The sequence below is a fragment of the Dromaius novaehollandiae genome, chromosome 22 (assembly GCF_036370855.1).
Source record: "Dromaius novaehollandiae isolate bDroNov1 chromosome 22, bDroNov1.hap1, whole genome shotgun sequence".
Taxonomy (NCBI): Eukaryota; Metazoa; Chordata; class Aves; order Casuariiformes; family Dromaiidae; genus Dromaius; species Dromaius novaehollandiae.
This window is the reverse complement of record NC_088119.1, coordinates 6,371,693-6,384,840: the sequence shown is the minus strand read 5'-3', so window position 1 is coordinate 6,384,840 and position 13,148 is coordinate 6,371,693. Positions and strand designations below refer to the sequence as shown.

The 13,148-nt window shown below is 72.7% G+C and overlaps 1 protein-coding gene across 1 annotated transcript; it reads right to left on the bottom strand.

Annotated features, from left to right (window-relative positions):
- Positions 1-2,656: 2,656 nt before the first annotated feature.
- Positions 2,657-11,785, bottom strand: ITGA2B (integrin subunit alpha 2b). Its single transcript, XM_064524459.1, has 30 exons — positions 11,616-11,785; positions 11,398-11,528; positions 11,207-11,304; positions 10,930-11,095; positions 10,803-10,852; positions 10,678-10,723; positions 10,396-10,524; positions 10,206-10,253; positions 10,027-10,070; positions 9,869-9,928; positions 8,697-8,749; positions 8,403-8,611; positions 8,135-8,317; positions 8,012-8,057; positions 7,773-7,877; positions 7,599-7,654; positions 7,359-7,510; positions 7,146-7,265; positions 6,111-6,178; positions 5,867-6,014; positions 5,665-5,757; positions 5,488-5,567; positions 5,304-5,384; positions 5,119-5,221; positions 4,875-5,027; positions 4,686-4,796; positions 3,869-3,982; positions 3,400-3,507; positions 3,083-3,205; positions 2,657-2,945 (listed from the first exon to the last, which is right to left on the bottom strand). The coding sequence occupies exons 1-30, from the start codon at positions 11,780-11,782 to the stop codon at positions 2,850-2,852; spliced, it is 3,141 nt and encodes a 1,046-aa protein (XP_064380529.1). The 5' UTR covers positions 11,783-11,785; the 3' UTR covers positions 2,657-2,849.
- Between the last annotated feature and the right edge of the window lie 1,363 nt (positions 11,786-13,148).

Below are 13,148 nucleotides of genomic sequence, written 5' to 3'. Positions count from 1 at the left end.
GCCGCCGCCCCGGCACCCGCAGCCCCGCTCCGGTACCGGCACCGGCACCCAGGCACTGCCCCCCTGCACCGGCACCGGCATCCTGGCATTGAACCCCCGGCACCTGCGTCCCGGCACCGGTACCCAGGCCCTGACCCCCCCCCGCACCGACACCGGCACCCAGGCACTGACCCCCCGCACCGGCACCCGCATCCTGGCACCGGCACCCGCATCCCGGCACCGGTACCCAGGCCCTGACCCCCCCGCACCGACACCCAGGCACTGACCCCCTGCACCGGCACCCAGGCACTGACCCCCTGCACCGGCACCCACATCCCAGCACCGGCACCCGCATCTCGGCACCGGTACCCAGGCCCTGACCCCCCCCCCCCCCCGCACCGACACCGGCACCCAGGCACTGACCCCCTGCACCGGCACCCACATCCCGGCACCGGCACCCAGTCATTGAACCCCCGGCACCCACATCCCGGCACCGGCACCCGCATCCCGGCACCGGTACCCAGGCACCGACCCCCCGCACCAGCACCCGCATCCCAGCACTGACCCCCTGCACCGGCACCCACATCCCGGCACCGGCACCCGCATCCCGGTACCCAGGCCCTGACCCCCCGCACCGGCACCTGCATCCCGGCACTGACCCCCCACACCGGCACCCGCATCCTGGCACCGGCACCCGCATCCCGGCACCGGTACCCAGGCACTGACCCCCTGCACCGGCACCCACATCCCGGCACCGGCACCCGCATCCCGGCACCGGTACCCAGACACCGACCCCCCGCACCGGCACCCACATCCTGGCATTGAACCCCCGGCACCCGCATCCCGGCACCGGTACCCAGGCATTGAACCCCCGGCACCCGCATCCCGGCACCGGTACCCAGACACCGACCCCCCGCACCGGCACCCGCATCCCAGCACTGACCCCCCGCACCGGCACCCACATCCCGGCACCGGCACCCAGTCATTGAACCCCTGGCACTCACATCCCGGCACCGGCACCCGCATCCCGGCACTGGCACCCAGGCACCAACCCCCCGCACCAGCACCGGCACCCAGGCACTGCCCCCCTGCACCGGCACCCACATCCCAGCACCGGCACCCGCATCCCAGCACCAGTACCCAGGCACTGACCCCCCGCACCGGCACCCACATCCCAGCACTGACCCCCCGCACCGGCACCCGCATCCTGGCATTGAACCCCCGGCACCCGCATCCCAGCACCAGCACCCAGGCCCTGACCCTCCGGCATCCGCATCCCAGCACCAGCGCCCGCATCCAGACCCTGACCCCGGCACCAGCACCGGCACCCACATCCCAGCACCAGCACCCAGGCATTGAACCCCCGGCACCCGCAGCCCAACACCGGCACCCACATCCCGGCACCCACATTGAGACCCTGACCCCCTGCACTGGCACCAGCATCCACGTCCTGGCCCTGACCCTTTGGCACCTGCATCCCAGCACCCGCATCCCGGCAGCAGCACCCAGGCCCTGACCCTCCAGCATCAGCACCCACATCCTGGCACCGGCACCCAGGCATTGCACCCCCGGCACCCGCATCCTGGCACCCACATCCCAGCACTGGCACCCAGGCACTGACCCCCAACACCAGCACCAGCATCCCGGCCCCAGCACCCAGGTCCTGACCCACTGGCACCCACAGCCCAGCCCCAACACCCGCAGCCTGGCACCCACATCCCAGCACCCACAGCCCTGCACTGGCACCCAGGCCCTGACCCCCCACATCGGCACTGGCACCCAGGCATTGAACCCCCAGCACCCGCATCCTGGCACCAGCACCCACATCCCAGCACCAGCACCCAGGCCCTGACACTCCGGCACCCCCATCCCAGCACCCGCATCCTGGCACCAACACCAGCACCCAGGCCCTGACCCTCCGGCACCCGCATCCCAGCACCGGGGCACTGGCATCCCAGCCCTGACGCTCCGGCACCGGGACCTGCATCCTGGCACCAGCACCCCGATACTGACCCCCAGCACCACACTGGCACCCCAGTACTGACCCCCGGCACTGCACCAGCACCCCGGTACTGACCCCCAGCACCACACCAGCATCCCAGCACCAGTATCCCGGAGCGACTCGGGCACCCCAGTATCAATCCCGGTTACCAGCACTCCGGCAAATCCTCTCCCAGCACCCAGTCCCAGCACTGGTACTGCACTGGCACCCCAGTACCGACACCCCTGTCCTGGGACCCCAGCACCAGCCCCCGGCACTGACCCCCAGCACCGGCGCAGCATCAGCCCCCCAGTATGGACCGTCTGGCACCAGCACCAGCACCCCGGCACCGACCCCAGCACCAACACCGGGCCCCAGCACCCACTTACTGACCCCCCAGTCCCAACCTCCCTCTCCCATGTTGAGGGGCCGAATCCCCCCGGGCTGACCCCCCCAGGACCCCAGTACCAAACCCAGTGTGCACCCAGCCCGCCCCAGCACTCATTTCCCCATGCCCTGGCACCCATCCTGGTACCAACCCCCCCCGGGTGCCGTCGACACCCGTCACCCCAGGACCAACACCACCAACCTTCAGCACCCTGAACGTGTCACATCCCCTGTGGGACCCCCCGTGGCATGGGTGCCCGTCCCCCCACCCCCCCCCGGGGGGGGATACACCACGGTGCCAGGCAGCAGTTTATTCTCCAGGAGGCAGCAGTGGGGGGGCATCGGGGTGGGGGCAGCATGGCACCCAAGGGTGTCGGGGGCATCGGGGTGGGGGGCTCAGGCAGTGCGTGCGATGGGAGCAGGGCCACGGTGTCCCCTGCCACCGGGTCGCGTGGGCTTGCAGTGGGGCCAGGCAGGGGTGCGTGGGGGCGTGTGCCCCCCACTAGCCCTGGGCACCCCCGGGCTCCTGCACCTGGCCCAGCGTCAGCTCCTGCTTGTCCTCCTCCGTGGGCGGCCGGGTCCTCTTGAAAAAGCCCATCTGGAAGAGGGACACGGTGACACCTCGGCCACAGGGGACCTCCCGGATGTGTCCTCCCGGATGGGCCACATCCATGCCCTGTCTCTGCCCCCCCCGCCCCCCGGTGCCCGGCAGCACCCCGCTCCTGACGCACTCACCTTCCACATGATGAAGATGAAGATGGCGAGGAGCAGGAGCCCCGCCAGGACGCCCAGCACCACCCACCACACCGGCACCTCCTTCTCGGTGCTGGGGCTCACGCGCACCACCTCCGTGACGGCCTGCGCAGGGACAGGGTGGGTGCCCGCCGGGGTGGCCCGGACACCCCCGGGTGCCCCCCGCCAGCCCAGCTACCGTGACCATCCCCAGTCACCATGAACATGGCCCCGCACCCCAAGCTGGAGCCCAGCCCGGCTAGGCGGGTGCCACCCCTGAGGTGGGTGCCAGCCTCCTCGGGCCCCCGTGCCCACCCTACCGTGGCCTCTCCGGCGGGCAGCACGCGGGGCTGGATGTGGTAGGGCATGCCGGAGACGTTGAACCAGGCCCGGGACTGGATGAGGAACTGCTTCAGGAGATGCTCGCGCTGGGCACAGAGACGTGGACTGGCATGAGGGGTGCTGGCACCTGCAGCCCCGCACCCAGCGTCCCCATGGGTGCCCTTTGAGGAGCCCGGACACTTGGGTCTCCAGCTCTGCAATGGCCTTGAGACCTTGGCCGGGCAAATCCCCCTGGGCACCAAAGCCACCCGTGGGCTCCTGCCATGGTGGCCCCAGCTGCTTGGTGTCACCCTTCAGTGACCACCGTGCCAGGAGGGCACCCCTCGCGCAGGCACCAGGTCACTGTGGGCAGGGAGGGCACGTGGCACGGGCTCCATGTGGCACCTGCTCCACGGGGACGCTGTTGGTGACCCCTCCGGGCCCTGGCAGGCGTGGGGGGCACGGTACCTTGTGCAAGGTGTCCATCCAGAGCAGGGCATGGACGGTCACCAGCGCCCGCTGGTCCTTGGACAGGCTCTGCACCTCGCACACGATGCTCACGCACGGCTCGGCGCTGCAGTTCTGCCGGGGCACGGCGGGACCGTCACCCTCCCTGGGGCACCCGGGCACGGCGGGCCCATCACCCACCCCGGGGCACCCGCTTCGGTCCCATGATGCACCCAAGAGCATGGGCAAGTCCAGCGGGGCCCAGAGCGGTGCACCCACAGCAAACGCACCCCGGGCAGTGCCCAACGTGGCTCAGCACCCCCTGGGTCTGCCCTTCCCACCCCGTTGGGTGCTCCCCAGCCTATTGGGTGCTTCCCACCCCGTTGGGTGCTCCCTGCCCCATTGGGTGCTCCCCACCCCGTTGGGTGCTCCCCAGCCTATTGGGTGCTTCCCACCCCGTTGGGTGCTCCCTGCCCCATTGGGTGCTCCCCACCCCGTTGGGTGCTCCCCAGCCTATTGGGTGCTTCCCACCCCATTGGGTGCTCCCTGCCCCATTGGGTGCTCCCCACCCCGTTGGGTGCTCCCCAGCTCATTGGATGCTTCCCACCCCATTGGGTGCTCCCTGCCCCATTGGGTGCTCCCCAGCCCATCGGTTCCTTCCACCCCGTTGGGTGCTTCCCACCCATGGTGCCCGCTGCTCGCCCAGGGCATCCTCCGACTCACGCCACCTCCAGCTCGGTGCACCCACAGCCCAGGAGGGTGCTGCAAGACCTCACCCAGCACCCACGGCACAGGGTCACCCGCTCCCCACGCGGCGCTGAGCACGCCGCCCGCTCACCACGTGGATGGGCTCCCCGGGGGCACCCGGGGGCTGCTCTGGCACCGCCCTGCGCTCCCGCTGGTGGCTGGCGTTGCGGGCCGAGGCGCCCGTGGGCCGAGGTATCTCCAGCTGCGAGGAGAAGCAGAGGCGGCCTCGGGTCCCCGCCAGCGAGCGCCCGGCGGGTCCCCCCCGCCGCCACCCACCTACCTGCTTCGAGTTGAGGCCGGGTGGCTCGGTGCAGTTCATGCCGCCCTCGGTGCCCAGCTCCAGCAGGTAGAGCAGGAGGCTGCCCTGGAGGCGGCTGGGCACGGCGAGGCGCAGGGTGACACCGCTCACTGTGCCGGGACCCTTGTTGTGGAGCTGTGGGACAAGGGCGAGGTGGCACGGGGACAGCGGGCACCGGGAAAGGGGGGGGACGGACAGACGGACGGAGGCGGGTGCCAGGCGGTACCTGGTAGACGTGTTCCACCTTGAGGCCGTGGTCCTCCAGGCGCCGGCTGCCCTCCACCGGCTGCCAGGCCGGTGGCAGCACCGCGGTGACGGGCAGCGAGGTCCTGGGTGGCAGAGAGGGGCTCAGCGGCGGGCTGCTGCGCCCGCCCCACTGCGCCCACCGCCCCCACCGCCCCCACCGCTCACCCCCGCAGCTCCATGGCCGCCTGGGCCTCCACGGGCACCCTCACCACCACCACGGCACTGTTGGGGCTGTGGCTGTTCTTGCTGCCGGAGCGGAGGGCGAGAGGCGGGTGAGGGCGGCCGGGGTGGCACCGAGCCCCCCCCGGCACCGCGGGCACCCCCCCCGGCACCGCGGGCACCGCGTCACCTCCGCAGCTGGAGCTGGAAGGCGATGGAGTCGCCCGCGTCCTCCAGGCCGGATACGCTCAGCTCCATGTCCACGGTGATCTGCAGGGCGGCAGCGGTGGGTCCGGCCCCAGCAGGACCGACGCCAGGGTGAGGGGCACGGCCGCCCGGGGTGGGGGTGGGGGTGGGGGGGCCTTACGCGGGTGCCGGCCTTCATGGGGTTGCCCAGCTCGCAGAGCACCACGTGGCTGCCGTTCTCCTTGCGCGGGTTGCAGCTGAGCTTCTCCTGCCCCTGCGGCGGCACGGCGGTGGCACGAGGCCTGGCGCCCATACGGACCCCCCCCTTGCAGGGGCACCCAAGGGTGCCGAGGGGGTCTGACCCCCCCACCCCGGGCCCCCACCTGGATGTCACTGATGGCTTTCTGGTAGTGGGCGCCGGGGGGCAGCTGCACCCGCAGCTCGGCCTCGAAGGCGCCTTCGCCGGCGTTGCTGGCCTCGGCGCGCAGGCGCAGCGCGTTGTCCGCCCCGATGAGCAGGCGTGTGTCCGGCCTGGGGACGCGTGGCCCGTGCCGTCAGCGCCCGCCGCTGTGCCCCGTCCCCGTCCCCCCCCCCGGTGGCACCGTGCCACCCGCCCCGGCGGCTCACGTGTGGGCGGCGAGGCGCAGGTCGGGTTCGCAGACGTTGTCCTCGCCGCAGTCCAGCACGATGCGGGTCTGGGCCGGGCGAGAGGCGGGGGGGAAGCGGCGGGGGGCGGCGGGGGGGGGTGCTGGGGGGGGCGATGGGGATGGCGGGGGGGGGCCCCATCCCGGGGGCCATGGGGGACCGTGGGGCAGGTGGGGGGGGTCCATCCCGGGGGCGATGGGAACAGTGGGGCAAGCGGGAGGTCGTCCAGGGGGGCGATGGGGATAGTTGAGTGGGCAGGGGGGGTCTGTCTGGGGGCCATGGGGACAGTGGGGCTGGAAGGGGGGGGGGTCTGTCTGGGGGCCATGGGGACAGCGGGGCAGATGGGGGGAGTCCATCCCATGGGGCAATGGGAACAGTGGGGCGGGTGGGGGGGTCTACGTGGGGCGGATGGGGTTGGGGGGGGCCGTCTGAGGGGGATGGGGATGGGGGGGGCTGGTGGGGGGGATCTCTCCGGGGGGCCATAGAGACGGCAGGGCAAGTGGGGGGTCCATCCGGGGGTGACGGAGATGTCAGGGCAGTGGGGGTCTGTCCCAGGGGGGTGATGGGGACAGCAGGGCAGTGGGGGGGTCTGTCTGATGGCAATGGGGATGGGGGGGCAGGGGGCGGGGGTCCATCTGTGGGGGCAATGGAGATGGCAGGGGGGGCGGCATGTCCTGGGGGGCTATGGGGACAGCAGGGCGGGCAGGGGGGGTCCATCTGGCGGGGGTGGGGATGTGGGGCAGTGGGGGGGGTCCATCCAGGGACAATGGGGACAGTGGGGCGGGTGGGGGGGGCCATCTGGGGGGCCATGGGGATGGCAGGGCCGGTGGGGGGGGGGTCCACCCGGGGCGGGGGGGATCAGGGATACCAGGGTGGGCAGGGGGGGGCACGTCCCCAAGAGGCAGCAGCCCTCACACCACCAAGGGGACTTGCCCCCCCCCCCCAAACCCCCACGCACGGGGTGGGGGGGGGGGCCCTGCTGTCCCCAACCCCGGGCGGCCGGCGCGGGGGCCCCACCTGCTCCTGCACCAGCGTGTCGCCGTAGAGCACCAGCCCCAGCTCGTCACCCGCCGGCGCCAGCGCCAGCCCCAGGCTCACGGCGATGGGGCTCAGCTTGTCCTTGAACTCGGCCTCGGCCTAGGGGCGCCCATGAGGCCTGCGCCGCCGACACCCCCGCGGGCACCGGCCGCCATCGCCCGGCCGGACCCCCCCGCGCCCCCCGCTCCGTACCCGCAGGTAGGCGGTGAGGTGGTGGCAGAGCGGCGGCGTCCCCGGGACCAGCGCCAGCTCCTCGTGCCAGGACGCCTGGCCGCCGGGCAGCAGGAAGACCCTCCGGGCCAGCTTCTGCTTCAGGCGGTCCAGCTGCAGGTCGGCCAGCAGCTCTGGGCGGGGGGGACGGGCACGGTGGCACCGGGCAGGTGGCCGGCAAGATGGCCGCCACGGAGGGGGACGGGACGCTTGGGCACTCACGGACGCTGCTGGGGACGTGCTGGCCCGAGACGCTGACGCACAGCGAGACGGAGAAGCTGCGGGGAGGACGGGGCCCATGGGTGCTCGGGGGGCCGCCGTGGCCGCCGCCGTGCCCCCCGCCGCCATCGTGCCCCCCGCCGCCATCATGCCCCCCGCCGCCGCCGTGGCGCTCACCAGCTGAGGCGGGCGCCGGAGCCGGGCGCCACGCACGCCTGCTCCTCGGCGTTCAGCCCGTCGGGCACGGTGAGCCGCGCGCGGACCACCACCACGGGCTGGGCCCTGCGGGCGCCGCGCGAGAGGGCAGAGCTCAGGCGCCGTCCGTCCGTCCATCCGTCCGTCCGTCCCCACGGCGCGGCCTCCGTCGGGCCGCCACCCCCTCCGAGGTGACGGCGGCCCGGACGGCGGCGACTCACCGGTACACGGCCACCTTGGCGGCCCCGAACGCCCCGACCAGCAGATCTGCGGGACGAGCGCGGGGCTGGCACCGGTGGCACCACGCGCCCCTGCCCGCGCCGGCGCCCAGCCCGCCGCCCTACCCGGGTAGCCGTTGCCATCCAGGTCGGAGGCGCCGCGCAGGGCGAAGCCGAAGGCGGCCGGCCCGGCGAAGGGGCTCTCGAGGCGCTGCGACGGCGTCTCCGCCAGCCCCTCGCTCTGCCCTCGGAAGACGAAGACGCGCCCGCTGCCGGCGGCGCCGCCGAACGGGGCGCCCACGGCCACGTCTGGAGGCAGAACGGAGGGCATGAGTGTGGCAGGGGGCTCGGTTTCGCCACGGCTCGCCGTGGGTGGGAGCCGCGCCGGGGTTACCGGTGTAGCCGTCCATGTCCAGGTCGCCGAGGCTGGCGATGGCGGAGCCGAAGCGGCCGTAGGCGTCGGGGCCCGTCAGCGCCTGCCAGGGCCGTCCGTAGGGCCGGGGCCCGCGCCGCAGGTACAGGTAGACGCGGCCCACCTCGCGCCGCTCGCCCTCGGCGCGCTGCTCCAGGAACAGCGGGGCCCCCACCAGCACGTCGTCCCGCCTGGCACCCAGTGGGTGGGCGTCAGGCGGGTGCCACCAGCACCCTACCCGGGGAGGGGGGGACACAGCACGGCGCCGGGCCTCACCCGTCCCCGTCGACGTCTGCCACGGCCACCGTGTGCCCGAAGTACGATGCCACCTGGAGAAGGTGCCCGGGGTGAGGGGTGGCACTGGGGTGGCCGTGGGGCAGGGAGCGATGGGGCCCGGCGTGGGGCTAGGGGCCGGCCCAGCGGTGGGTGGCCCTGTGGGGTGCCATGGGGTGATGGGGAGCAGAGGGTGCAGCAGGGCCCCATGGGGTGATGGGGAAAAGTGGGGCAGGGTGCCGGGGGCAGTGGGGTGCTGTGGGGCACCCTGGGGAGATGGGGGGCAGCAGGGTGCAGCGGGGTGATGAGGCAATGGGGGGAGTTGCAATGGGCACCGGAGGGGTGCAGTGGGGCACTATGGGGCAATAGGGGCACTGGGCACTATGGGGCACTGGGTGGCAGTGGGACCAGCGCTGGGGGTGATGGGGGCAGTGAGATTGGTGCTATGGGGTAATGGGGCACTGGGACAGGGTGCAGCGTGGCAGGGTGCTGCAGGGTGACAGTGCAGTGGGACAGGGTGCAATGGGTGCCGTGGGGCAGGACACGGCAAGGTAGGATGCTGCAGGATGACGGTGCGGTGGGACAGGGTGCAATGGGTGCAGCGGGGCAGGGCGCAGCGGGGCAAGGTGCTGCAGGGTGATGGTGCAGTGGGAGAGGGTGCAGTGGGTGCAGTGGGGCAGGGCGCAGTGGGGCAGGGCGCAGTGGGGCAGGGTGCTGCAGGGTGACAATACAGTGGGACAGGGTGTAATGGGTGCAGTGGGGCAAGATGCTACAGGGTGACAGTGCGGTGGGACAGGGTGCAGTGGGTGCAGTGGGGCAGGGTGCAGTGGGGCAGGGTGCTGCAGGGTGACAATACAGTGGGACAGGGTGCAATGGGTGCAGTGGGACAAGATGCTACAGGGTGACAGTGTGGTGGGACAGGGTGCAATGGGTGCAGTGGGGCAGGGTGCTGCAGGGTGAAAATACAGTGGGACAGGGTGCAATGGGTGCCGTGGGGCAGGACACAGCAAGGTAGGGTGCTGCAGGGTGACGGTGTGGTGGGGCAGGGTGCAGTGGGGCAGGATGCTGCAGGGTGACAGTGCGGTGGGACAGGGTGCAATGGGTGCAGTGGGGCAGGGTGCATGGGGCAGGCTGCGGCGGGGGGCCGGCGCCGTGGGGCAGGGCGCCGCGGGTACCTGCTCGCTGGCGATGCCCTGCAGCCGCCGCAGGGTCGACCCGACGCTGAAGATCTCCACCTGCCCGGAGCAGCGTCAGGGCCCTCGCGGTCACCCGGCGCCACCAGCCCCAGCGACCCTGGTGCCCGCGGCCGCGCCGGGCGCTCAGCACCGCTCACCTCGCCCCTGGTGTTGCTCTTGTTGGGCACCCCCACCACGTACTCTGCGGGGCAGCAGCACCGTGAGCGGCCCTGCAGCACCCGCCGCCCGAGGCTGGGTGGCCCCGGCGGCGGCGGACGGTGCTCCGGGTGCCACGGCCCCCCCCGAGCCCCCACAACCGCCCCGCGCCCGGCCCTACCTGTGGTGTCAGGATCGTCATCGAACTCGCCCACGGCCACCGAGTACCCTGCGGGGAGACGGGTGCTGGTTAAGCCCTGCGGTGTGGGGGGGTGCTCGGCACCCACAGCGGGGTGCAGGACGCCTGGGCCCTTCCGCAGCGCCGCTGGCTTTGGGGCCCTGCCTCGGTTTCCCCGGGCGCCGCCGCTCACCCCGGTACCCGTCGTCGTAGTCGAGGGACATCGGCTGCTCCGTGGGGCGCCCGGGGCTCTCCGGCCACAGCAGCGAGGTGCCGCGGTAGCGGCTCAGGATGGCATCCACGCTCACCGAGTACAGGAGGCCTGCGGGGAGAGCGGGGGGGGGGACACGGCGCCGGTGCCAGCGCCGCCATGCCAGGCCGGCTCGCCCGGGGACGGGGACACGGCCCGGTGGCCGGCGAAGGACGAGCTAGAGGACGGGGAGGGACAAGGGGGACCCGGCCAGGCAGCGCTCACCCGCGAAGTAGTACCCGCCGGGGGCACCCAGCACCAGCGTGCCGTCCTGCGGGAAGGGCCGGCGTCAGCGCCCGCCGGGTGGGCACCCGCGCGTCCCCGTCCCCGTCCCCGTCCCCCGGACTCACGGGGCCGGCGGCGGCGCTGAAGCCCAGCTCGCAGTAGCGCTTGTCGTAGGCTGCGGGGGCAACGTCAGCGGGGGCCCAGGCGGGCAGCGCCCCACCGCCGCCGCCGCCGCCGCCGCCCCGCGCTCACCGTACTGGCTCTTGCGGTAGGTGTCGGCCATGACGGCGTCGCGGCAGGGCGCGTAGCGGGCGAAGCGCCGCAGCCCCGCGTCGCCCACGAAGCAGGCGCCCGTCGGCGTCCGGAAGGCCTCCAGGTGCCCGGCGAGGGCGTTCCAGTGCTGCAGCGGGGCGCAGGCCTGGCGGCACCGGCCGCCTCAGCCCACTGCACCGAGCAGGCCGCGGGCGTCCCCGACGCCGGGGGGGGGGGACGCTCTGCCACCCCCCCCCCCCATCCCCAGGGCACCCACCACCAATTTGCCGTCCCGGCTGGTCACCGACGCTCCCAGCCACTGGTGCGACTTGTAGGTGCGGAGCTCCAGCTGCGCCGTGGTCTCCGTCTCGTCCCCTAGGACGGGGGCGAGGGGCGGCGTGTCAGGCTGGGGGGGGGCACGACATGGCCGCCCCCTCCCTCCGGAGCCCCCCCTCCCCCAAAACGCACCCTCGGTGTCGATGGGGACGAGGCGACACGGCGTCTCGCCGAGGGGCCAGTTGCAGAGGAAGACGGCGCCGGGCTCGGCCAAGCCGGGCTGCGAGGTGCTGGCGCGGGGTGCCCCCACCACCACGCTCGTCCTGGGGGGGTGAAAAGCATGGGCGGGGGGGTCAGCGCCGGCCGCCACGCTGTCCCCCCCACCCCGGGGGGGCATCGCGGCTCCTCACCTGCCCTCGGCCACGTGGAAATCCAGGGCGAAGCCGAAGTAGCTGCCCGGGGGCCCCTCGTACACGGCGGGCCGGTCGCGGAGCAGGTCCAGGCCCGGGGCCGAGCGCGGCGCCAGCAGCAGCGCCAAGGCCTGGAGCAGGGCAGGAGCCGCCCGGGCACCCGCCATCGCCACCCCGGCTGGCGCCCGAATGCGCCCCGGCGCTTCCCGGCTTTATCTGGAGGGAGGCAGCCGGCGCCGGGGGCCACAGGAAGGGATTCCGCCCCCCCCCCCCCCCCCCGCAACTGGCTCTGCTGGGGACCTGAACGGGGGACCTGTCACGGGGACCCGGGTGGCACCGTCCCCAGGGCACACGCCGCGGTGGGGAAGGGGTTGGCGGTGCCCGGGGTGCCAGGGTGTTCTGGGGGTGGTGAAGTGGTGCCCAGGGCCCCCCCGGGGGTACACGGCAAGGGACAGGGACCCTTCACCACCAGGGCTGCCTATCTGCATGGCCCAGGCAGCTGTGGCCGGGCCCGGCGGAAACGCAGTGGGGGACATGGCAATGGCCCCCCCGCCTCTCGCCCAGGGCCCCCGTCACTCGGCCAGACAGAGGAAGAGGGAGCAGCTCTTGCACCCACCATCGAGCTCTCGCCCCCCAGCCTCGGGCACGGCGGGCGAATCGCCACCTTCTCCATGCCTGGGACGCCCCTGCCCCAACACCCGGCCAGGGGAAAGAGGAAAAAGAAAAATGCTAGGGGGGAAAAAAAGAGTGGAAAAAAGAGAGGAGAAGGGGGCCAAGCAAAGCGGCAAGGGCTGAAGCCGGGAGCTTGCTGTGCCGCAGGAACTCGGTGCTGCCCGGCCTCCTGGCAGAGGGGAGATGCCCGTTAGCTGCCAGCGGCTCCTCGTGCAGGGAGACAGATTGGAGCCGGCCCTCGACACAGAAATAGGATTTTTCCTCCTTTTAATCCACTCAGGAGAAATAGGATCAGTCGCAGACACACAGGTTGCTGGTGTGAAGCGCTCCCGCCCGGCTGAAGCCTGCCCGAGCGCAGCACGGCGCTGGCACAGCAGCCTCGGCCCCAGACGCCGCTGATCCACCATCACGGGGCCCGGGCGGCTCAGCGAGCCGGGGAAAGGGCTCCGAGCCCGGCGGGCTTCGCTGGCAAACGTCGGCTCCCGGGGAGGGGATGGACGTGGTGGAGGGGTCCCGCGGAGGGGAGCGGCAGGCAGCTCACACCCCAAGCCCAGCTCAAACACAAGGTCTGCACCTGCCCCTTAGAGCAGCTGGAAGACGGCTCGAGCCTTTTGGCTGCTATTTAATAGCTGCAATTTGAAACGGGCAGGACGGGTCCAAAGCCGTGGCCACGAGGGAGGCTTTTAAAACGCCAAGGCTAGCCGATAAGCTGGCTCAAAAGAGCAGGAACCTCGTAGCTGTGGAGCAGAAGAGCCGCGAGCCTGGCGCAGACAGCTCTGCTACGCTCTTGGACCGGCTTCGGTCTCCCCCTGCCAAAGGGCGGCCAAGACCCCGGGCTCAACAGCAGGCTGGAAACCCCGG